The 26,478-nt window shown below is 43.4% G+C and overlaps 1 protein-coding gene across 3 annotated transcripts in view; it reads left to right on the forward strand.

The window, feature by feature from the left end:
• The first annotated feature begins 735 nt into the window (after positions 1-735).
• The window catches only part of WWTR1 (WW domain containing transcription regulator 1), a 146,485-nt gene continuing 120,742 nt past the window's right edge, over positions 736-26,478 (forward strand). The window contains exons 1-2 of one of the 3 annotated variants that reach the window (XM_068983689.1): positions 736-825; positions 1,723-2,156. In XM_068983689.1, coding sequence (XP_068839790.1) covers positions 799-825; positions 1,723-2,156 — 461 coding nt within the window. In that variant the 5' untranslated portion in view covers positions 736-798. Of the gene's footprint in view, positions 826-1,080; positions 1,317-1,719; positions 2,157-26,478 lie in introns of those variants that run through there. The other 2 variants (XM_068983775.1, XM_068983862.1) reach the window with 2 other exon arrangements.

The raw sequence follows: 26,478 nt of genomic DNA on the forward strand, positions 1-26,478 counted from the left end.
GAACTGAGCTGCTTCGGAGGGCCAGGCCGCCTCCTACTTCTCGCAGCTGTCTTGCCAGGCCAGATCTAGAAGTAGGGGGTCTCCAGCCCACGCCCAGATCCAGTCGGTGGGAGGGTGGGTGGTTTTTTCCGGGTCACTGGCGCACCCTCTCTACTCCCTGCCACCTGTTCCGGTTCTATCCAGGCTCCAGGCTCTCTGGAGGGCGTCAGGGACATTCCAATCCTCCCACGACCCGCGAGGATGTCGCGAGAGAGGGGGGCCCCTTGCTGTCCTTTTCCAGTACCGAAGATTTGCCCAGGTTTCTTCTCAACCCCTGGTGACCCGAGTCACCCTGGAGAGGAAAGAAGAACTGATAAACGGTTTCAAGGTTGGTTTGTTTACAGTGAACTAGTTGGCGAAGTCGCATCCCTAGCGACAGAGGCACTTTCTGGGCACTGCCTGCGCACGAGCAGACAACTGAAAGCCAAACAGCCGAGATGCCTCCTCGCCAGACCAAATATGGTCACATGCAGCCTCCCGTGGAAAGGCTGGCCTCGCTGGTGTCTCCTCGCGTCGGAGCGTACCCGGGCCCGCCCTTAGGCAGAATCACTGATCAATGCCGTGCTCCTGGCTCCCGGCCTCGGTACCCGGCACGAAGAGAAGGCGCGGCACCCAGGACCCGCCCTTCCTCTGTTTGGGTCCCTCACTCGCGTGTCTTCCGCCGCCCCCAGCCTGGTTTCGGTCCACAAGTCCTTGATTAAACAGGCTCGGGCCACTTTCCCTTTGATCCCGCCCCAAGTCCGTGGTAAACTCAAAGGAATGCAGATCCAGGGTTCCGCGAGAGAGGTCAGCCCGTCCAGGAGGAGTGGGTGGGGGGCACCCATCTCCTCTTATCCTGCAGAGTACCCAGCACGCCCAGGGTTTTCTGGTGCCAGGGTGGAAGGAGGAGGAGGAGGAAGGGGAGGGACGTGAGGGGGTAGGCTGGCTCCGGACTTGGAGGTCATGCATAATTCAACAGCTTAACTTTCGGGCCCGCCTCTTTCCTGGGAGTGGGAGTTTGCTCCAAACTTTGTTTATGGGACAGTCCGGGATCCGCGGCGGCCGCGCTGTCTGCTTCTCCGCTTCTCCGCGGAGCGCGAGCGCCTGAGGCCAGTTCGGGGGATGTGAGAGCCGAAGCCTCTCGGCTGCCAGACACCGAGTAGGGTCGGGATTTGCCAGCCGGGCCCCAGCTCCAGCCCTGCAAGCTCGGGACGCAGCCGAGCGACCCAGGCCCAACGGCGAGTTCGGGCGGGACGGCGGCCACCGCACGCCCAGACTCGGATTCGCTGCGCGTCCAGGTAGTGCCCGCTGGCGCGCGCCCGTTCACCCCGCACCGCCCCGGGGCGCCCGGCTCCTCGGGCTTCCCGAGTGGAGACGTCTTGGAGTTGGCTCGGGTTGAGACTTTGAGGGCGCTGCCTGCTCTGGAAAATTTCGACCTGTCCTTAGACACCAGCAGTTTCATTAGCGTCTCCAGTGCAGTTAACTCCCAGCAGACACCCCCTCCCCCTTTCCTGGTAACTTCTTGGCTTCAAGAAAGTTGCATAATTCTGGAGGCCAGGAGGGACCCCTCCCCCACCCCGCTGGTCTCAAGTTCTGGGTGTCTGAGATCCCGAGGCGGACACCTATCTGTCTCTTCTCTCTGTTCTCCTCTTCAATTATCAGACCTTCAATAAGAAGCTAATCTGACCTCCTTTCTCCTAGCAGAAGATGAATCCGGCTTCGGCGCCCCCTCCGCTCCCGCCACCCGGGCAGCAAGTGATCCACGTCACTCAAGACCTAGACACGGACCTCGAAGCCCTCTTCAACTCGGTGATGAACCCCAAGCCCAGCTCGTGGCGGAAGAAGATCCTGCCCGAATCGTTCTTCAAGGAGCCTGACTCCGGCTCGCACTCGCGCCAGTCGAGCACCGACTCGTCCGGCGGCCACCCGGGGCCCCGACTGGCCGGCGGCGCCCAGCACGTCCGCTCGCACTCGTCGCCCGCGTCCCTGCAGCTGGGCACGGGCGCGGGCGCTGCGGTCAGCCCCGCGCAGCAGCACGCACATCTCCGTCAGCAGTCCTACGACGTGACCGACGAGCTACCGCTGCCCCCGGGCTGGGAGATGACCTTTACGGCCACTGGTCAGAGGTACTTCCTCAAGTAAGTCAGCCTGGAGCAAGGGGGGGACACAGAGTCACAATACCCAGGCCGCGCGCGCTTGTTCTTGTGCGTGTTCGTGACGGTGCGTTCGTACGTGCGTGTGTGCCTGCGTGATAATGTGTGTCGGTGAACGGCTTTTTTTCCAGAAATCTGGGAGGCTGGAAGTGGGAGTTAGTTTTAGGGTGTTGGAATTGTAAGGGATCAGAAGCTGGGTCTGGTGGAGTTCATCCAGGATCCGGGAAGTTGCGAGATTTTCAGGACATGAAAATCCTTCGAGGTAGAAGAGAAAAGCACTTGGGCAGAATTCTCGTGAAACACATAGATGCGTTGAGTCTGGAGTACTGATACTGGAGTACTTTGACTTCTGGACCCAAACTCTACTCCCTTTCCGGCCCACTCCAAGTCAGGTAACTCCTAGCCTGGTGCACTGCGATGTGACATCAAGATAGTTCTAGAACAGAACTGAGGCTTGGGGAGGAGAGAGGAACTTTTGTTACTGTAGGTGGTCTGCTGTCTCTCCATTGGAAAAGGGAACACTGACTTAGGCCTTACAGCTCCAGTTCGGTGACGTAATAACCATACAGCACCCCCCAGTGATGTAATTAGGAACTGCGTGGTGAAGTAGCTGTGGGCTGGACAAATCAATTGTGTGGAAATTGAGTCAGGAGTTCTATTGTGTTGCACTCGGTAACCTAGAATATCATCGATTGGGAGCTGCTTTGTCGTATTTCCCGACAGGTTGTTCTGACTTTTCGATGCAGTGAATTTTACATTCGAGTGGAATTAGACTCCACAGGCATAAAGAAGGTTGCTTCAATTGTGGTACCCTAAAATAATTATATTCTGGAGGAGAAGCCAAGCTAGAACTTGAAACATAACCAGTGAGGTCATGGGGGGTCAGGCCATCAGTGGCCTGGATAGAAGTCCTGCCAACTGGAGCACTTGGTTCAGGATTGCCTGCACTGGCTGACTGTTGACTGCCGTGGTGGAAAACTCCTCTTCTGAGAACTTGCCTTAGACTTTATTTTAAAGCCTATATATATATATATATATATATGTATAAAATAGAGTAGCCTTAGTTTAGAAGTTGTTATGTGCAATTTTAATAAGATAATATTTGATACTTTGATTGCTATGAAAGGACCTGATAACAAATACAGTGATGGATGAAGGCTTATAATAGCCAACCATTTGACTCATACTGGTAGCCAGTTATTTCTTCTCCATCCCAAAGCTGTTGACATCTTGTGCAAGAAGGAGTTCTTTGTTGCTGGTGGGGTTGATGTAGCGCTGAGAAGCCTTGTCCGAAACAGAGTTGTTGATCATTCTATTCCACGACTGGTCTTCTGGTGAATGAGTGCTAGTGTGGACACACACTGAGTGCTTTGATCTAAATAGTTGGTGGAATTCAAGTATGTTATGTAATAGCATGACATTTTTCTAAGTGTGATGATATTGTTCTGAAGGATGGCATTAGTTTATATACTGTGTGTATGTGCAAAGTCATTTCTGACTCTTTGCAACCCTATGGACTGCAGCCTGCCAGAGTCCTCTGTCCATGGGAATCTCCAGGCAAGAATATGGGAGTGGGCTGGCTTGACCTCCTTCAGGGGATCTTCTCAACCCAGGGACTGAGCTGGCATCTCTTGTGTCTCCTGAATTGGCAGGCAAGTTCTTTACCATTAGCTCCAGCCCTTATATACTATATAAAGGTCTGAAGCAGCATGTTGTGTTGCTTACTTAGGTAAATGCAGTTTTGAATACGTTATTGTGACTTTTGTAGAAATGGACTTAGTAGTACATACAAATAGAAAAAGACCCAATATTTTACAATAATTTTGGAAAACAGTTTTGGTCCCCAATGATTTTTGAACTATGTTTATATATATACATACACAAATATATATGATATGTGATTGGTATGACTGGTTGCTAAAAATATGAAATAAGAGCTAGTCTTGCCTAATGTCTGAGGAAAGCTAGGGGAAAAGATCCCTAAACAAAAGCAAAACAAAAGGATTCTCTTTTATACACATTTTGAATGATTGGAGTAGCTCAAAAATATGTTTGTGAAAAGTGGAAGTTAGCCTTGGGTTTAGAAAAAATTAATCTGCTACATCTGCCTAATCCCCCCAACTAAAGCCACTCCTTAGCTTCCCGGGTGGCTCAATGATGAAGAACCCACCTGCAATCCAGGAGATGAGGCAGGAACCATGGGTTTAATTCCTGGGTGGGAAAGATCCCCTGGAGGAGGAAATGGCAACCCACTCCCGTATTCTTGCCTGGAAAATCCCATGGACAGCTCATAGGGTCGCAAAAGACTTGGGCACAACTTAGCAACTAAACAACAACAATAACAAAAAGCCACTCCTCAGTCCAAAGCGGGGTGAATCTCCTTTGGACAGTCAGTGATGACAACAACTGGAAAAACATGTAGGTAATAGGCCTGTAGGCTTGAGCTGATAACAATCCTTGAAAATTGTTGGCCAAGTAGCTAAGGGAATTTAAGAAACTAAATCACTGTGATCATTGTCTTTTGAGATAAAGAACTCTTCCAAGAGTTCTCTGAATTTCTTTCGGAGCTTTGTTAACGTTGGAATAAGGTAAATGTTATATGTCATATTTTGTTTCACCAATCAGTGTATCTTGGTGGATTTAAGTAGAAGCTTGGAAAATGATGGCAGCTGACCCTGGATTAGTTTTCATAAAAATCTACTCATGACTTTGTACCATCATCTGTGAAATGGGGCTAGCAGTAGAATCGTATTCTTGATTCTGTCAGGAGTAGGGGGCTTTATACCTCAGAAATCAAATCATTTCATAATTGACAAGGTCATTTTTTTAGGGGAAGGTTAGAAAATTGAGGCCAGGGAAGGGTGTCAACATGACTTTGGGAAAGTCATGTGCTTTTTTATTGGTGGACTGGCCCTCTAATCTGTTGCCTTTACTTCAGGAGCAATTTTCCTTTTTCCATGCCCCTCTTAGTCCCCATGTCACTTACCCAGTTGAACAATGAGCTATGTGGGATATAAAGCCTGGACATCTAAGAAGCTTTAAACAGTTTTTGTCATTTTCTCAGGTAAGAGTGTTCTTATGTATACAATGTAATTACTTTCTGACACCTGTTAAAGGACACCTTTTCTCAGTGTTCAAACCTGCCCTGTGATGTTAGGGTGCCATTTAACTGTGGGGTGGATGGAACCAGGCCATGTTAAAATGCATGGCCTCTGAAGATGACTGTACTGTTTCTGCTGTTCTCTACAGCTCATAAATCAGGTTAGGGTGTGTCGGTGTTGGGCTCAAACAGGGTCTGAACACTGATCACATTAAAATTTAAAAAAAATGTCTGGTTATAAATGGAGTACATGTTTGGTGTATCTAGACCAGAAAATAGAGAATTATAAAGAAGAAAATGACCTGGCTTCAGTAGAACTTTCCATTCTTAGAGAAAAATTGTATTTGAATGACATATTCTATAAGAGAATATATCCCTACTCTTAAATATAATTCCAACTGTAAAATTTGCTGCCACTCCCAGGTTTTAGTAATAATTTTAGTGTTTAGGCTTTTCTGTAATGTGTGGTAGAAATTTATTTTTGTCAAAGTGATCTATTTTTCTCAAGGCTCATGGAGGCAACTTTAAAATTTTTTTAAAAACTGTTTCTGTATTTAACTCTTAGATTGTTACCTTCTTAACCCTTAAAGTAATATGCTTTTACCACTATTGTTATCAATATTTAACTCCTAATAAGAAAATGAGAAGACTCTTGAGAGTCCCTTGGACTGCAAGGAGATCCAACCAGTCTATTCTAAAGGAGATCAGTCCTGGGTGTTCTTTGGAAAGACTGATGCTAAAGCTGAAACTCCAGTACTTTGGCCACTTCATGCGAAGAGTTGACTCATTGGAAAAGACTCTGATGCTGGGAGGGATTGGGGACAGGAGGAGAAGGGGACGACAGAGGATGAGATGGCTGGATGGCATTACCGACTGGATGGACGTGAGTTTGAGTGAACTCCGGGAGTTGGTGATGGACAGGGAGGCCTGGTGTGCTATGATTCATGGGGTTGCAAAGAGTTGGACACTACTGAGCGACTGAACTGAACTGAACTGAAGAAAATGAGAAATGTAGCTCCTTAAAATGTTTCTTTTTTCCTCTCCCAAGTTTGATACTTACATTATTTTGAGTTTGTCTGTTAGGTCACCTTTGTTATTTTCTGGAAACTTTTGACAGTATTTTTTGACTCCTCGTTTTGTAAGTCAAGGAGGTTTGGGTGGCTGGCAGTTCCACAGTTTGCTTTTTGTCTGTGACACCTCAACATTCCAAAGCTCTGAATCCATGACTAATAAAGATTTTGTGCTTTGCCCCCCAATTGACTGTATTCGTAAATTCTTCTTGAAGTTGAAAAACCGGAAGCAACATTTAATATAATTTACTGCCTTGTGTATTAGATTGGGTCTTAGACTCGCACACTGGGTCTGGTGTCAGGACTCCTGGGACACTCAGGAGGATATATCCTGCGACAAAGTCAAATGGATTCTTTCTTTTCACTCTTCATCAGTTGTTTAAATTTGTGTCACCTTTTAGTTTCTTCATATTTGGACCTTGACTTTCTTAAAGATTTTTTTTCTTAGTATTTCTAATTGCCTTTTTATGCATTTATATGCTATTTGCCTTTATTATGATCTCAAAATTTTCTAGGCTCACAATCCCCTTGGTTGTCAAGTTTCTTTTCCTTAAGCTTTTATGTCCAAATTCCTTAATCTTTGTGTCCCATTCTGGTTTCTCTCTAGACCTACAACAGGGCTGTCATCCTAGGATTTTTCTTTCTTTCCGTGGCTAGAAAAGCTGAAGTACAAACTTCAGTAACTTCTTGAGATGTTTGTGGGAGGTAAAGTTTTCAAATTCTTTTCAGTTAGAAAAGATTTCATTTAAAATTGTTGTTTAAGTTTTACTTTTCTTAAAAAAGAACTGACTCTGGCTGGTTTTGTCTGTTTACCTTTGGTTGACTAGATAATGTAGTTTTCATGAAGAGCCTTTTGTCAGTAAAAAAAAAATTGTTTGCTGCCTTAGTTTCCTTGTCTGTAAAATAAGGATCATAATACCTATTTCACGGTATTTTGGAAGATTAGATAACATACCTGAAGTGTCTGGTAAATAGTCGAATTTCAGTACAAGTTCATTCTTGCCTCCGCACATGCATACTCTTGTTTACCTGGCCAAAATCAGATGCAGAGACTTTGGTAGTAAGGTAAACTAATTTTGGCTCTCAATTAAAGTTTGGGGCTAAATGGCAGCCTGGATCTGGAATTGCAAGCTGGTTTTTAAAGTTGAAAATAAGAACTGACAGTCAATCTTCACGTTAAAAAAAGACCTAAATAGGGATGCCTACCATGGGGCATGGTGGCTTTTTGCTGCAGCATCTTGGGCAAAAGGTATCCAGTCACTTCTGAGGAACGTCTACTTTCTGATTTTTGTAATTTGGCTTGTGGCTGCTAGTTTTGTGTGTGGGCTGGGGTTGGAAGGGGAGTGGGATTGAGAAGTGGGAAAGATGAGAAGGGGAGGTAACTGACATGTGTTGATTATCTGTTCTATGGCCAGAGGAGACAGGGAGCTGAATCGGTGCTTCTCAGGGAGATCAGAAGCACCCATGGAGCCCACTTCTGACACGTGTGTGTGGAAACTTTATTCATAACCGTAGGTGCTTTTCACACATGCTTTCTTTTAACCCTCACAGTGACCTGTGAACAGGTACATATTATTATACTATTTTACTGTTGAGGAAACTGAGGCACAATAAGGTTGAGTACATGGCCCAGGGTCACATAACAGGCACGTGGCAGAGATGGGATTAGATTTGTGATTCTCAAACCTGTCCTCCTACCCTTGTACTGTGTTGCCTCATGCCAATTAGTGCCCCTAATTAGGCCCTGTAATTAGGTATCCTTGGTGACCAGATAACTTTGGAGTGGTGGGTGGAGCATTAGAGTTTGCTTCCAGGCTCCGTCTGGGCAATCAGATTTGGAGCTCTCATTGTTGGAGAGAGAGCAAGAGAGATGATAAAGCAAATCAACCAGAAATGGGTAGTCTATTGACAATGACTATATTTTTCTCATTGAGATTTTCACCATTCATGAATCCATACCATTTTGCAGGGAACACAGATGAGACAAGGCGGGAGGATGACCTAGTTTATGCCGGGATTGGATGTGTTCCTGATGAAATATAGTTAGGTAATGTGAGTAAAGTAGCTTAAAGGAGAAAAGGGTACTTCTCATTGTCTTTATAATTGCAGAGATTGATTAGGAATAAATTGCTTAAAGGGTCGAGTGATCTTAATTTTTGTTTGTTGACAAATTAAGACGGGTGGGAATTATACCCTTATCATCCTTGTCTTTCCTTTCCTCCCTCCTGTGGTTAGGAAATATCTAACCACAGAAGAGGGTGATGGAAGTAAAAGAACCCACCGATCCAGAGGATAATTTTATTAAAAAGTGTGATTTGGAAGACTGAGGATTGAAGTAATAAACTTATTGTTGAAGGGCAAGTTCTGAGGGGATGGCCCTTCCACTGGGGGACTGTGAATATTTTAGTGCATTGAAATATCAGCAGAGCAGTTTTCCAAAGTGTATTCCTTGGAACCCTAGTCCACTCAGATACTTTGTGAACAAAAGTTCACAAAGACCAATAGATTTGAGATATGTTGCATGCTCTATCCCTCTTTTGGAATTTCACAATATGCATTAATGATTCCAGAGTCACTTATTACAAAGCTAGTTCATTTTTAAACCAATATTTCACAAACATATTTAATTTTTGAACATTTTATTCCAACTATCATCTCTTACCATCCACCCTGGAATGTTCCGTAGACTTTGGGAAGCCTTTTTGTGACCTTCACTATTACTTCTCTAGTTGAGAGTTTCATTTCATATTTAAATCAAGTTATAGTTTTTCTTTTCAGTGTGCTTTGAGTACGTGCTAGGCTGTCATTTGTATTTCTTGATTTAAGAGTCAGTTACCAATGCTTAGAGATAAAGAAATGCCCTTAAATATCAAACAAGTGGGGTATACCACAAAAGAGACCCAACAGTTATGGTACCTTGTGTAAGTATCATAATCCTGATACTATTTTAAAAAGTATGTGTGTGTCTGTCTGTCTGATAGAGGGTTCCATAAACAAAGTGTTTCTGATGGTCATTTGTGGGATTATGGAGATTTTTCTTGTCTAGTTTCTATTTTCCTGTATGTTCCAAATGTTGCACAATAAACATAAATCAGGATAGTGAAAGTGAAGGCACTCAGTCGTGTCCGACTCTTTGAGACCCCATGGACTGTAGCCTACCAGGCTCCTCTGTCCATGGGATTTTCCAGGCAGTAGTACTGGAGTGGATTGCCATTTCCTTCTCCAGGGGATCTCCCCAACCTAGGGATTGAACCCAGATCTCCCGCATTGTAGACAGACGCTTTACCATCTGAGCCACCAAATAAGTGGGGTAAAAATCACAGGAGAGAGCAAGCACAGAGGCAAGGGAAGATGGAGTGGTAGATTTGGGTAGATGTGTGGGGCATGAGGGAATCTGAAAGCCTTAGCTCAGTAACTGAAGCCTGGAGCTTTTGTTACCAAGGAAGTCCTCTTTGGGAACTACCTGTGTTTTTCTTGTTTGGGGTTCTTTTCTTTTTCTTTCTTTTTAAAAAGTTTTTATTGAAGTGTAGTTGAATTACAGTGTTGTGCTAATTACTGCTCTGCAGCAAAGTGATTCAGTTATACACGGTAGTGTCAGTCCCTCAGTCGTGTGACTCTTTGCAACCCCATGGACTGGGTAGGCTGCCAGCCTCCTCTGTCCATGGACTTCTCCAGGCAAGAATATTGGAGTGGGTTGCCAGTCCCTTCTCAGGGGGATCTTTCCAACCCTGGGATCGAACCCGGGTCTCCTGCATTGCAGGCAGATTCTTTACTGTCTGAGCCACCAGGGAACATAATTGCTAAAATCTTAACCAAAATTTCTCCATAGAAGTCAGGATAAGAAGTAGACTTGATGGCAGCAGATGTTCTCAATTTCCTTTAACATATTTTATTTGCTTGCTCTCTTGGACTTCTAGCTTTTATTTAATGTTCCATCTAGACATAGCAGATTACAAGGGAAAAAATGATGTTCGAAGAAGTGAAATCAGCAATATATGCCAAGTGCTTAGTGAAAGTTTACTTATTCCTGTTCTTGTTCCTGGTTGAGATGGTGATGGGGGCTGCGGTCTCCCAGGGCCTTGCCTTTGTGCTACCTTGAGAGATCTTACCTGGTTCAGGATCGACCAGGAAAAATCATTGCACTGCTCTTATGTGGCAGTTCAGGGCACTGTGTGGAGAGGGGAGAAATCGGGCAGGTTTTCAGGCCGCAGGCAGCTGACAATCTAGCTGGAGAATCGTGAAGAATACAGACACAGTCACGTTGAAAGCCCCTTTCTGACCTGTGTGCAGCTGCTCTCCCAGCTTGGAAGTGCGTTGAGGTGTGTCCCAATAAGTCAGTCATTTCTATTATGGTTACAAATCTGAAATTTCCAGCTGGTCTGGATGGCTTTTAGTTTCTCCCATTGGCTACACTCCTGGCCTCAGGAACTTGGCACAAGCTGCTACCTGTGCCTGGAACATTATTTCCCTGCTTTTTGCCTGGTTAACGCCCACACTACCTTCAGGCATCAGCTTAGGTGCCAGCCCTGCAGGAGGTTTCCCTGACTCACAGCCCCCGCACTGGCTTAGATGCTTCGGCTAGGTTTTCCCATAGCCCTCTGTGTTTCCCCAGATTAGCGCTGCTGCTGTATCACTGTGTGTTTTTATTTGTGTCTGTGTGTGTGTGTTGGCTGTGCCTCACTGTGTGCGCGATCTTAGTTCTTCAACCAGGGGTAGAACCAGAGCCCTCTGCAGTGAAAACTCGACTGTCCCAGCCATGGGACTGCCTGAAATTACCCTTATTACCGATGATCTATTTCTCTTTCTTACTACACTGTAATTTCCACGAGGGCAAGAGTGGATGTTTTTCTTGCTTTGTCATTGCATGACCTGAGCACAGTGCCTGGCACATAGGTAGGTGCTTGATAAGGCAAGAATCCTGTAATGTTTTCTTTTAAATCTTTGCAAGCTTACAGCCTGGAATTCCTTGTAGGAATCTTCGTGTTCAGGAATCATGTCTGTCCCCTGCCTGGACTGAAAATTTAGAACCCTAGCTCGATGTTCTAAATGCAGTGGTGAGGAAGATGAATGAAGGATGGGTACTCAGAGATGTTGTGGGGTGCCCAAACAAAACATGTTCACTGGGGGAAAATGTATATACTAGATTTTTTATTAAAAATATATATTTCTTTGTGATGGATTTTCTGCAAATAGTGAAATACTGAATATTTGTCTGTCTCCCAATTTGTCCATGAAAAACCTTTCTTGGGATTCACAGGAAGCAACTGTGACAGTCCGTTAATCCATCAAAATAAGTAGAAAACACAAGCAAAAGAAATATAACCCAAGTGAACAAACATAACTTATACTGACTTGATTTTATCTTTGAATTTCTTTTTAAAACATGACTTTTGGGGAATTCCCTGGTGGGTTGGGGGTTAGGACTTCGCACTTAGACTGCTGGGGGCTCAGGTTGAAACTTGGCTGGGGAGCTAGGATCCTGCAGTTCCCCCCCTCCGTCCAAAAAGATGGCTTTTTAACATACTCTCATCAAAAAATTTAAGCAGAGCTGAAGAATGTAAAGTGAAAAATAAAAGTACTCCGCCCTCTAGTTTTACTCAATAGAACCACTGTTCATATTTGCTTGTGTATCTCCCAGGGGTTTATTATGTATACACATGACCTCATTTATACTTGCATCACTTGGTTGTTTGGGGATCTTGGGAACCACAGCTTAGGTGGTCTCTTTTTCTGGTTGGTCCTCACACACCCTTGGGACTGAGTATAGATATGAGTTAAATTCTGGAGAACTTCATGAGGTTCTTGATGGGCGAAAAGCCTCGTTGGGGTAACTATAGTTCAGAGACTGGGATTTGGCTTTGTGGTTTGGAAAATTGACGTCCTTGGTGCTCCAAAACCAATCAGGATGTGGGTTGTACTGGGATGAAATGGGGATAGACATTTTAACTGCAGTTTCAGAATTCACAAGCCATAACTTGAATATTCTGCCACTTTGGAATGAAGGTACTCCCTCACACGAGTGACTCAGTCATGGGGGAATTGCTTTGGTGGTGCTGGAAAAGGGAAGAAGTGAAATCAGTCATTTGAGGGCTAGTGAAATCATTTCAGGACACTAGAGAGGTAAACTGGATAGGATTTGGTAATGGAGGAGATACGGGCTGTGAGAAAAGGAGATGAATGGAAAATTTTCAGGTTACTGGCTGTATAATGGCTTGAATGGTAGTGCTTCTTGTTGTAATGAGCAGTACTGGAAACTTCAAAAGAGGCTGAGAAACATTTTAACACGTTAAAGATACCCAGGGGAGATATATATATATACATATGCCCCCCCCCAGGCAACTATGTCTGTGTCTGTATTATCTATATAACTATGATCATAGATTATTATTATTATTCAAATCCAGGCATGGATGAGATTCCTTAGAGAGAGGTTACGCATAGATTGAGAAGAAAAGAGAAGTTGCTAGACTTGGTGAAGGAGATAGAGAGGAAACAGATATTTATGAGGAAATCCAGAAAGTAGTGCCTGAAATTCAGGGAAGTTCAAGAAAGAGGAAGGGTTAATTTTATGGCATGTTTCTCAGAGGAAGATAGGCACTGAAAAATATCCAGCAAATGGTTTTTCTCCTGGGGCCACGTTTCTTTTTCCAGGGTTGGGCTACATTGAATAAGTACTACATTGGGTACTACATTGAGTAAGATGGCTTTTGTTTGTTTCTTTAAAGCATTTTATTTTTTAAATTATAAACAAATGATAACACATTTATAGGAGACTTGAAAAATATAGAACAAAGTTATGGACAGAAGAGAGGAAAATGATGACGATAAGCCCCTGAATTATATAAGTCATAGCCCACCAGTTCCCTCCTCCACTGAGGTGTCCTGCTAAGGAGCACGATGTTTTCCCTGGAGAGGTCTGCTGGCCATCTGGAAGGATCACACATTTGCTTGTTTAAACATCCAGTTAAAATGAGGCCCGAAATCAGTGTTTTATAACTAACCGAGATAAGTTATAAGACTTGGGTAAAAATATTACTCTAATTGATATGATACTCACTTGCCAGGAGGAAAATTGCCTTCTCCAATCCCAGCTGTGGTCAAACCTTTGTCACAGTTTGTAGCTCACAGGACTGTTACTGCCTAGACGCGTCATACTTAATTGCAGCCATAAAAATAGCAGATTATATTTGCAGAGTATTAGTTAAAAATTTATGGTTTGAAATATTATGTAACTGTAGTTTCAGATGAACGTTTATCTTTCCATCTTTGTTTCTTCATTTTGCTAGACTGATTTTAATAGCTGGTAAAGTAGATTCTGAAATTATAATGCATGTCAATGTTCTGGATCAGTTTACTGTTTCACAATGTAAGTAAATAAAACATACTTGATTATGTCAAACTAGTTTGAGTTTGAATACATTTTGTAGTGAAAGCTGGGACTGTAGGTAAAAGGCTATAATGCTGCATTTTGCAAATTTGGGAGCATCTAGCGGTCCTGTTACTGGCTTGGGATTCGTGTGAACATGTGAATTTAGTAGAAGGGATTAAGAACCATAAAAGAAGCAGTAAACTTCAGTGCTGCTTATAAAATCACTTGTGTTTTCTGTAGACACACTCTTCAGTACAATTGTCACCACTCTTATGGGCCTTAGTTTTGTGTACTGTGTGCAGTAGAAGCCTGTGCATTTAGGACTTTAGGCAAATATGAATTCTTGTTACCTAACATGTCATCCAGAATATATGTGGCTCTTTGTGCATTTTAGCATAGAATCCATAAATATGTATTGTATAAAAAACTTGTAGAAAGGAAAGATGGAAATGGAGGAAGAATCAGCTACTTAAACATTAAGCTGTACCCAGATCGGTTTTTAAAACATGGTCCGTTTTCCTCATAGGCTTTTAAAAAAGTTTAATTATCTATGATCTGAAAATAGTTAAATTTATTGATCTGACATTTCTGTAAGCTTGAAGATGGCAAGGGTTGTGCTTGGGGCTTTGGGAAAGTGCTCTTGCGAAGGTCCAAGGACTATAACCCACACAGGACAGAGTGGAGCCATTGTTCTTTGTGTTTATCTGTGGCTTACATTTTAATAACTATTGAGTCGTCAGTGATTATTAACAGATACTTAACAGTAGGAGCAAAGGAGAGTGTAGAGTCATTATCGACAATTTGGAGTGTCAACATTAAATAAATGATTTTGAAGGCTGGATGCAGAATTGTTGCAGCTTCTGCCTGAAAACTTTGGCAGGTGGCTAGAACAAGGGATGGACTAGCACAGGCTTTTTAAAAATTATTAGCCATAGTGAAATGAGTCAGGTTTTGCCAAAGTGCTTTTCATTTAACCTACTAATTGGCCAACCCTAGTTAATTAGTTGAAACCCATTAAAGGACTCCATTTAACCTACTAATTGGCCACCCTAGTTAATCAGTTGAAAACCATTAAAGGACTCCGATTTCCCGGTTGCTCATGCATTGGTATGTCCAGCTTATCTCATGTGTATGAATAAAAAAAGCCCATTATCTGACTAAACGCATTGTCTATATTCACCATAAAGCAAAGCATCAGTAGTTAAGTTTTGCATTTTAAGTCATTCTGGGCTTTGGTAAACACTTTAGCAACTGGTACATATCTCTTTGGAGTCTAGTTTTGAGAGCTGCTGAGAAAGAGTATTATGAACTTCCCAGTAAGCATGGAGGTTGTAAACTGATGCTGTGGAGTTGCTTCAGCTGAAGTGAAAGGTTATATTTACTGATACTTATTACAAATGGATTTTTAAAACAATGTCTGTTTTGTACCTTGATGGTCAAATGGGCCAAGGATAAAACAAAAAAGTTACATTGTGGAACAAGATAAAATGATACTGCATAATGAATAATATCTAATGCCACTGAAATATAAGATTTCCTTTCCAAAATATAAGTAGGAGCTTCTAAATGAACGTTTTAAAAATCTGATTTTACTTTGATTTGTCCAATGACTTGATGCACGAAATGATTATGATTCAGAATATGTCCAGATCTAGACTGCTACAATAAATAATAAAGCTGTACAGCATGTAAAAGTAATAAAACCTCAGTGACATGTGTTTTAGTGACAGCATGGGAATTGTTTTCTTTTTCTATATTAGAATAGGTCAAAAGTAGTTCATTGGCAACAAGCAAAATGTTTCCATCCACCAGTTTCTAAGGTTAGAGTAACATCGCTGATCCAGACTCTACTGCTTCTACCCTTAATCCATAAACATCATTGCTATTGCTAAGTCACTTCAGTCGTGTCCAATTGATGTATGAAAATCAATGAGGGAATCTAGGCAAAGGGGAAAGCTATAGAAACCTTCACTAAATCCTTAAAGAAGCAAGTGTGGGGATCTGGTAAGTAGTTGACTTTGTTTTTCTCTTACCTTGAATGGATTTTTGAGCAGAAGAAGAGATTGCATGGAATTAGAAAATTGTTTTCTGAAAAGTCCTGGTGGAGAGGTATCTGTCTGAATCCAGTGAGGAGGACCGAAAATGGTGCTTCAAAAGAAAGGTAGGCATAGTTCTTGTGCAGAGTGGGCTAGCTGAATAAGGGAGATCCAGAAATCCAGAGTCCTGTTACTGCCTCGTGCGGTTATGAAATCACAAGTGTGAACTTTGAAGTTCACAAAGGAAGTGATTTGTTGAGAGGTGGGGAAGATAGTGGGAAAAGTCGAACAAGTATTTAGAAAGATAAGGGTTTATAAAAGAAGTTGAGATGTTTGTAGATGTCGTTTGCTGTAGGACAGGCTTCCCTGGTGGCTCAGATGGTAAAGAATCTGCCTGCAGTGTGGGAGACCTGGGTTTGATCCCTGGGTCAGGAAGATCTTCTGGAGAAGGAAATGGCAACCCACTCCAGGATCCTTGCCTGGAGAATTCCATGGACAGAGGAGCCTGGTGGGCTACATACAGTCCATGGGGTCACAAAGAGTCAGAGACGACTGAGTGACTAACACTACTTTGCTGTAGGACAAGTCTAGAAATGTTGCCCAGGTTGTCTGTGGTAAGATGGGAAAGGTAACTTCAGTCTGCTCAGAATAACAAAGAAGATTTACTCATTTAAAGACTGGACTTGGGAACTTCCCTAGTGGTCCAGTGGCTGAGACTCGAAGCACCCAATGCAGGGGGCCAGGGTTCAATCCCTGGTTAGGGAACTAGATCCCCCATGCCACAACTGAAGAACCTGCATGCTGCAACGAAGACCAGGCATAGCCAAATACATAAATAAATATCTAAATAAAGAGTTGTGGCTCAGTTGGTAAAGAATCCGGCTACAATCCTGGAGACTTGGGTTTGATCCCTGGGTTGGGAAGATCCCCTGGAGAAGGGGGATTCACTGCAGTATTCTGGCCTGGAGAATTCCCTGACTGTACAGTCCATGGGGATGCAAAGGGTTGGACACGACTGAGCGACTTTGACTCACTGGCATCCATCATTAGAACTTTGAGGGATGGGCTTGAAAGCAGAGAAAATGTAGCTAGGTGTTTTTAAGCGACACTGTGGTGGCTCTTCATGTAAACCCAAAGATAAGGTATCTGAGTTATCAGTCAGTTCAGTTCAGTCGCTCAGTCGTGTCCGACTCTTTGTGATCCCATGAATCACAGCACGCCAGGCCTCCCTGTCCATCACCAACTCCCGGAGTTCACTCAGACTCACGTCCATCGAGTCCATGATGCCATCCAGCCATCTCATCCTCTGTCGTCCCCTTCTCCTGCTGCCCCCAGTCCCTCCCAGCATCAGAGTCTTTTCTAATGAGTCAACTCTTCGCATGAGGTGGCCAAAGTACTGGAGCTTCAGCTTTAGCATCATTCCTTCCAAAGAACACCCAGGGCTGATCTCCTTTAGAATGGACTGGTTGGATCTCCTTGCAGTCCAAGGGACTCTCAAGAGTCTTCTCCAACACCACAGTTCAAACGCATCAATTCTTCAGCACTCAGTCTTCTTCACAGTCCAACTCTCACATCCATCCATGACCATAGGAAAAACTATAGCCTTGACTAGATGGACCTTCGTTGGCAAAGTAATGTCTCTGCTTTTGAATATACTATCTAGGTTGGTCATAACTTTTCTTCCAAGGAGTAAGCGTCTTTTAATTTCATGGCTGCATATATATATATATATATATATATATATGACTTCATTTCTTCCTGTCTGGATGTGCGGAGTTCAAGCTAGTGTTTCTGTTCTCAAGCCTGATGGTAGAGTGGCCGGCTTTGATTTGCCTCCCGCCTGAAGCCTGCTTTGGGTGAATTTAAAAACCTGTTTGTTTCATCCGTCATCCGTCTGGTCCTTACCCGTAATTCCTGCACTTTGATTATGGGGGTTATTATGGGACAAGAGCTTCTTTGTAAAAGAGCATGTTTAATACTCTGGGGTCTAGCGTGACTAGCGGATATAAATTGTATGGAAGCAATTAAACTTGGAGGAAATGTCATGTGGGCTGAATTTAAATGTACAGTCTTGTGGCATTGAATTTTTTTTTTTTTAAGTTACACAGAGAAGGGTGGAGAGAGAAAAATAAAGGAAGAGAGAAGAGAAATTGGCCAAGAGAGTGAGGGAAGCACAGAGAAAAGAAAACAAATCATCTTGAACCCTTGGTTAAAACTCCAAAGTCTAGAGCCAGTATTATGCTAATGCCATTGTCCTTCATATGAATACTTTAAAAAGACAAATATGAGATTTAGACTCAACTGGGGGACTCGTGTCCCTTTTTGCTGTTGGTTGATCCCCTTCATCTCAAGGCATGTGTGTATCTAAGTGTGGAGTGTTTTTTCAGGAACATGTGAATAAACAGGATTGAGGGTAGCCAGCCTATAAGAATCCTGAAGGTGCCTGTTGCTCCAGTTTTCTCTCCATTTTATGCTTATGGCCTCTGGATATACATAGTGGCTTATCTTGGACTTCTGATTAACAGTAGTGTATCATTTCTCTCACTGTCCTGAAATGTTCTCTGTCTCCTGATTGGTGTGTTAACCCTCAGCCAACCCCATCTCCTCTCTGACACTTTGATGAGAGAGTGTCAGCTAGAAGGATCTCCTAGCTAGAAGGATCTCCTCCTTCTCCTCCAGATCCCATAGTAATTTGATCTGTATGGGTAATTTGGCAACTGATCTTTCCTATTACCCATTAAAATGTTGGGTAAGGCTTTTTAAAATTATCTATTTATTTATTTTTGGCTATGCTGGGTTGGGTCTTTTCTGGTGCACCTGGGCTTTCTCAAGTTGTGTGGGCTATTCTCCATTGCAGTGCATGGCTTCTCCTTGGTGTGGCTTCTCCTATTGTGGAGCGCAGGCTCTAGGTTCATGGACTCAGTAGTGGTGGTGTGGGCTTAGTTGCTCTGTGGCATGTGGGATCTTCTTGCACCAGGGATTGAATGCGTGTCTCCTGCATTGGCAGGGGGATTCTAACCACTGAACTACCAGGGAAGTCCCAAGGCTTGTTGCTAAATGAATGGGTTTATTTCATTTTACCCAACATGTCAACTCTCGGAAGATGGGCCTGATAGGGTGTTGTCCTTCGTGCCTAGTATGTCTTGGTACAAAAGAGTATCTGTAAAGGTCAAGGCTGATGCTGAACATACTTTTTAAATAATCAAAATGTACTGGGTGGTCAGAGGCAGAAAGGGATGCTTTTAAGATCAGATGTAATAGTAAAACGAGTTTGATTTGAATTTGAGAGTTAGAAATAATAGGCAATTTTGACTTTTTTGCAAGGGAGAGTACTTATGTTTTATTTCCATTCTTTATATTATGAACTCCTTAAGGACAAATAACCAAATTTTACCCCATTTGTATCTCTTCAGTGCCCGGCCTAGTGCCTAGCACACGTGATAGGAGTTCAGTTAATATCTGCTGAAAGACATATAAATAATTTAAAATGTCTCCTTTCTTTAGATCATCTAGTACTTCTTTCTTAGGCAGTAAGCCAGTAGATTTTTATTGAGCACATTTTATGTGCAGAAACGGGTACTCTGCTTATTGGCATAGGGAGTATACATAGAGTGTATTACAAGTTGGAATATATTCTAATCTTTATATTTAATTATCAGTCTGATTATGCATTCAAAGAAATCGCTTCCTCAAGCAGAACAGTGACAAATTAGGAGAGAAAAAGATGCTGAGAATAAATCCAGTGTATTCATTCTGTTCCCAGATTATTTTCACATTCCACTTCATGCTGGAAATATAGCTCCCCAACCCCCACTCTCCTTTCAAAGGATCCTAAGATTGTAACCTTTCCAAACAGAGCTGGAGAGGTAGTGGACTGTTTAGATTTCAAAGGACTTTTTCAGGATGCAGAGTAAATAAGGGGAATTTGAGATATCAACAAAACTGTAATTAAGCAGATTAAATGTGTCAGTGGTGAATACAGAGAGATGTCAGAGGAGCTAGTTAGTAGCAAGTATTTAAAAACACAGCCTCAAGTTCATCCTCAGTGGTATCACCAACATCCACAAACAATCCTGAAAGGAAGTTTAGCCAGATAAACCCAGGAGAAATGGTTCGCCTGGGAATATCACCTTCTAAATCATATATCTATTTCTAATATCTTTATTTTAAATTTTGGCTTGGGCTCTTTTATTGTTTACAAGTTTCTTAGGTCACACAGAACCAGAATTGAATTTTATCATTGTTTCAGCTCTCTGAAAAGCAAGAAAAAAAGCCCTCTTCTGATCAGAATAAAGGAAAGAAGAATGTAAAGTTATAAATTAGATTTGAAGCTGAAGCTCCAATACTTTGGCCATCTGATTTGAAGAGCTGACCCATTGGAAAAGACCCTGATGCTGGGAAAGATTGAGGGCAAGAGGAGAAGGGGACGACAGAGGATGAGATGGTTGGATGGTATCACTGACTCAATGGACATGAGTTTTTGGAAACTCCAGAAGATAGTGAAGGACGGGGAAGTCTGGCGTGCGGCAGGCCATGGGGTCGCAAAGAACTGGACACAACTTAGCGACTGAATAACAATAGCTGGTTGTATATGTAAATGCAACAGCATCTATTTATTTTTTATGGCACCCCCAAACTGCCCAAGTTATACACGAATGCATTTTTTTTTTAAGAAATCCAGCTAGAGACAGTCTCTCTTGATTCCTCTATACCAGTTGTGCTCATCGTCCCCGGAAACTGAGCCCTCTTCTCAGTTCACAGTCCACCCAAGAGCATGTGCAAACCTGTAGTTCAGATTTTTTTGCATGTTGTATCTTCATGTCTTTTTCTTTCTCCCGCACTGGAAAGTATGTTTTTCTGTGGCAGTAGCTAGAGATCTACCTTAATATATTATTCTGTATTTTGGCTATACTACAGTTTATTTACCCATTCTCCCAATAATGGGACTGTGATGTTATTTAAACCTCACCACAAAGACTTGGTATAAATTGAATTCTTCTTTTGAGTTTTTGAGGACTTTTTTTTTTTTTTTTATCACTTTGAAGGGAGATTTTTAGTAATTATCCAAAGGTAGGAGACTCAAGTCTAATTACTAAAAATACATTGTGTTTGTATGATAGGTTAACCTTCTTTTCAGTATGGGCATGGTACCCTAGCAGTGTCATGAAGATGCCCAGTGCCGGTGGGGTGAGGTGGGTGGAGGTGTGGGGAGACACCACCACATAATCACAACCACGTGAAGGTGAGAATAGAGCCCTGTTCTGATCTTCTGGGGGCTTTTTTGGTCAAGATCACAGAGCATGTTCCTTCCTCCTGGGCAGGAAAGGCAAGAACCCTTTTCCTCTGCAGTTTACAAGCTCTGCCCAGAGCTCTCTGGCCAACATCATCAGTTCAATATTTGGCCTCAGAGCCTTTGATGTACTTTGTGAGGGGGCAGGTGTGGTGTCCAGGGCCGGAGGCTGAGCTCCTAGGAAGCAGGGCAGGAAAGAGGCTCAGGGGTTCCTGCTGGCAGGCAGTGCCTGGGAAGGGCGGCCTGGGTGAGCAGGTGGGTACCCACGGAGGAGTCCCTCAGGGCTGAATAAACTGGAGCCCTGCAAGCCTGTCTGCAGAACATAGCCTGCTTGGTCCAGGCTCTTTCACTGGCCTCTTGGAGCTGCTCACCAAGCCTGTGATTCAGCCATTTCTAGTGCCTGGATCTTGGTGGAGAACAGTTGCTGCTGTTTTTCTTCTCTTCAGTTTTTCCCAGAAGGCCCATCCTCAAGGGCAGGGAGCACAAGAATAAAATATTTTATTCTTCCTAGAACTTCCACCAAGGAGTGAACGAATGGGGAAAAGTGAGTGAAAAAGGAATCTTGATGGGATGAAAAATGAAGCTGGATGAGGCTTTTCCTTGTTGCTGCTGTTGTCAGAAAGTGAGGTCCGAGGTCTGAATATGCATTTATGTGTATTTATTCAACAGGCTATACAGAGTACTTCCTCAGTGTCAGGCATCGCTCCAAGCACTGTTCGTATTTAATTCTCCCAACAACTGTTTGATAGAAACACATTTTTTAATCCTCGCTTTACTCAGGAAACTGAGGTGCAGAGAATTTAACTAACTCAACCAATGTTACACAGCTGGTAAGGATTTCAACCCAGGCAGTCTGGGCAGTCAGAGTCAGTGCCCTCCTTGTCCCTCTGTTTCCGCACCCCGGTCTTGACATGGTTGGATTCTGTTGTTTTTCTCCTTTGTGAGCTCTCTTCCTTCCTTCCTCTCCATTCCTGTTGCTTCTACCACAGAACTTGACACTTCACTTGTAGATTATAACACACTGGCCTCTGACCTCAGTCCCTTGCATGCTGCAGCCAGGCTAGACTTCTGTAAAGACAGCTCTCACCGTGTCATTTCCCACTCAGAACTCTCCCTGGCATCCTGTCCCGTCAGGGCTGAACTCTCCCCTATTCATCTGTTCTCCTAGCAACGGGACTATAATTTTTTTGCCCATGCTGTGTAGCATGTGGATTATTAGTTCCCCGACCAGGGATCGAACCGATGCTCTCTGCGTTGGGAGCATGGAGCATTCACCTCTGGGCTGCCAGAGGTCTCAGAACTATGTTATCTAAACCTCGTCTGAAAGACGAGGTGTAAATTGAGTCCTCAACAGCATCTATCTCCCTTCCCAGAAGTGTCCTCCCCTCTCTTTTCTGGCTCTCCATTCAGTTCATTCCTCCCGGAAAGCCCATCTCAAGCCTCAGCTTCTGCCCATCTCCTTAGCTCCTATGGTCTCCACCTCCTCTGCACTTGGTGCTACAGTCGGTTGGGTGGAATCTCATTGTTTCAGGCTTGAAATAACCCAACTATATTTAAGCTCCTTGAGGGCAGGGGTGAGGGTTCTTGGTTATCCATGACCTGGCTCTGAGCTGAGTGCTCTGGGTCACTGAATTGTGGGGCCAGTAAAGCAGAGCACACTGGGACACTGATATAAGTCCTCATAGTGGGCTGATTGCTAGGGTTCCCCACCTTTAAAAATGATCTTGAATGAGATGATAGCCAAGGTCTCTTACTTTGCTTAACTGATAACACTTATTTTCTTAAATAGCTTTCAGTTCAGTTCAGTTCAGTCGCTCAGTCGTGTCCGATTCTTTGCGACCCCATGAATCGCAGCACACCAGGCCTCCCTGTCCATCACCAATTCCCGGAGTTCACTCAGGCTCACATCCATTGAGTCCGTGATGCCATCCAGCCATCTCATCCTCTGTCATCCCCTTCTCCTCCTGCCCCCAATCCCTCCCAGCATCAGAGTCTTTTCCAATGAGTCAACTCTTCGCATGAGGTGGCCAAAGTACTGGAGTTTCAGCTTTAGCATCATTCCTTCCAAAGAACACCCAGGGCTGATCTTTAGAATGGACTGGTTGGATCTCCTTGCAGTCCAAGGGACTCTCAAGAGTCTTCTCCAACACCACAGTTCAAAAGCATCAATTCTTCGGTGCTCTGCCTTCTTCACAGTCCAACTCTCACATCCATACATGACCACTGGAAAAACCATAGCCTTGACTAGATGGACCTTAGTTGGCAAAGTAATGTCTCTGCTTTTTAATATGCTGTCTAGGTTTGTATGCTGTACATTTTGCGCATTTGAAGCATACAATCCAGGGACTTCCCTGGTGGCCCAGAGGTTAAAACTCGGTGCTTCCAAAGCAGGGGGCAAGGATTTGATCTCTGGTTGGGGAAGCAAGATCATACATGCCTTGGCAGCATGGCCAAAAAACCAGAAAAGTGTACAATTCAGTGCATTTCCCCCCACCCCGCCCCCCGCCCCCTGCATATTCACAGATAGGTTGCTTGCATTGCCACAGTCAATTGTAGAAAATTTCATCACTACAAAGAGAATCCTTTACTAGCCAGGTAGCTATTAGCTATCATCTTCCCCTTCCTGTAACCTCATCCTCCCCAGTTTTTACCTACTTTATGTCTCTACGTTTGCCTATTCGGGCATTTCATATAAATGGAGTTTTATATGCTCTTTCGTGCTTGGTTTCTTTCACTTAGCTTAGTGTTTTCAAGGTTTCTCTATGTTGTAGCATGTATCACATCTTCATTCCTTTTAATGACTTAATAATATTCCATTGTATGAATATATCACATTCTGTTTATCCATTCATCTCTCGAGATGGGCATTTGGGTTTCCACCTTTTGGCTAATTATATATACTATTGAGGGGGAAATGATGTTCTCTGCTGTGGCTTTTTCAGTTGCCAACAGTAGTTTCTTTCTGCTGCTTTAATAGTAGGAATCTGTGTTTGCAAAGTGGGGAGGTGTAAGGGGTTGGATACCTTTGTCATCTGCAGTGGGGAGCAGGGAGTACTCGTGTTCTGTAGTCAAACATTCTGGTTTGAATCACAGCTCTGCCACTTCATGAGCTTGCATAACTTTAGCAAGCTCCAGTTTCCTCGTTTGTAAAATGGAAACCACCCTGCCTACTTCCTTTACAGTCAGGGTCATGCTAGAAAGGGTGTGGAGCTTGGGGCAACTCAGTCAGTGGAGAGACCTCATTATGGCTATAAAAATAAATAAGTAAACAAATAAGAATGAAGATAGTAAAAAAGTAAATGCTTAATATTGTCAGTTTTAGTAAGGTGCAGTGACTCAAAGCATGGAGCCTGGGGCCATCGTCCCAGTTGCAGTCACCAAAGTGGACCTGCTTAGTATAATTGGGATAATTAAACGTCTCTCCTTACTTGTGTTAATAGTGTTTCTTGCTCTTGGGTCTCAATTTGTGGTCTGGTCACTACTCCATCAGTCCATTTGAGAAGAATGACTATATGGGGGTAAGATCGTTTTGATGGAAAGATACAGAGGGAATAAATTTCACTCTTTGTGGAAAAGAGCAAGGAAAATGGAGGCTTCCTTTATAGGCTTAGTCTCAGAGTGTAGCTGAAACCCTGAGCTTTTTTATGGTTATTATACATTTTGGCTCTTGTATTTGGGGTTCATACATGAAAACTGAAATGCCTTTTTTGCTGAATATGTGAATAAGAGATGAAATGTTAAGTTTGATTCAAACTTGATTTGCAGGGTGGCGTAAATAACAATTTCACTGTTTTAGTGAGTGTGTTATGAAGAATCAAGGAGTTATACAGTTCTGGATTTTAGGCAAGGCCTGCCTCCACACCCAAAATGTATTTCTTATTGTTTAAGTAGGTTTTAGAAACATACAATTCTTATAACAGCAAGTCTTTGAGCGAAGGGAAAATAAGTCATTGTCCTTATCCAAACTTAGCTTCTGCCCTTGTGAAATTGGTGGGGCTACATAATCTTCCCTCCCCGCTTCTATTCTGGCCCCAGGTGAGTGCGGACAGGTCTTGCCTGGCATCCTTCCCACCAGTCTGAACTGTGCACAACAACTGTGAACAGGCCAACATGTCCCGGCTGACACGATGACCCGATTTTGTGTGGGAGATCTCAACAAAAGAGTATTTGTTTCTGGGGGAGTGACACCCATTTTTTCCCATTAAGTATGACCTTTCCATCATTAGATTGTAGCTCTTTTCAGAATTAAATAGAGCTTAGAAACAAGGAAGAAATGAGTAAAGGAGATGCAGTTTGCTACATCCAGATGCAAACTGCACAGAGACAAATGGATGTGATGAGAATGGATATTATTTCTGGGGTGACTTCAGGGCCTTGTGGTCCTGCCATGATTATGGAAAAGGATGGTTCATTACCTTAGCATCATGACTTTGCTTCCTGTTGTTCTTCCTGGGACTGAAGGGCCCTGACTTACATGCAGACTACTTCTGTTTGCCAACCCAGGAAGGGCAGAAAGGCTTGTGCACGTGACTGGGGCCTCACCCGAAGCCAGAAGCCTTGGCCCTGTGTTTCTGGCTCAGAGCTGCCTGGAGACTACAGTGATCTGAGCAGGCCTGAGCTGGTCTGGAGGAAGAGGCAGAAGAAATTCTGATCACCTGTCCTCAAACAGAGGTGTAGTTTCCTGCTTGTGAGGTGGTCAGAAAGGATCATAGAAACAATAAGAGACCTTTGAAAACTTTAGGTCTTTGTCTTTGTCTCTTGGCCTGAGAGAAGTTGCTAATTTCCTTTTGTCCTGAGATTTTCTTTTAAAAATCTTTCTGTTCATTGCTAGAGCCAGAAGTAGCAAGAACTAAATAGTTTCAGTGGAAGCTGCTTGTTAGAATAGTGTTTATGTGTTTGGGTTTTCCTGTTTCAATAGCTCAGAGTGCCCCAAACTGGCTTAGTCATGTGAATTTTTTATACCTTCAGAATTTTTCAAAAAGTAATACTTCCTTAAAAAACAAAAGAAGAACCTACATAAGCTTCATTATGGGCTTCCCTGGTGACTTACATGGTAAAGAATCTGTCTGCAATGCAGGAGACCCAGGTTCAATCCCTGGGTTGGGAAGATTCCATAGAGAAGGAAATGGCAACCCACTCCAATATTCTTGCCTGGAAAATCCCATGGACAGAGAAGCCTGGCTACGCTATACAAGGAAAGGGAGAAGATCTTCCCTAGAGAGTTTTGCAAGTTTTATCAACAGAGAGAAAACCCTGTGGTTTCATGGACCATACAGCATGGATGTCTCTGGTCGGCTTAGTACATATTTTGTCCAGTTTGGTTTGGGAATGCCTACCATGGCCACATCACACACTCTTCAGCTACCCCCACTTATTCCCCGCTTCCTGGCTTCTCTGACATTTCAGAGGGGAAGAGGGAATGTCATGGTGTAAAGCAGCTGC

This window comes from Capricornis sumatraensis, chromosome 1 (assembly GCF_032405125.1).
Source record: "Capricornis sumatraensis isolate serow.1 chromosome 1, serow.2, whole genome shotgun sequence".
NCBI lineage: Eukaryota > Metazoa > Chordata > Mammalia > Artiodactyla > Bovidae > Capricornis > Capricornis sumatraensis.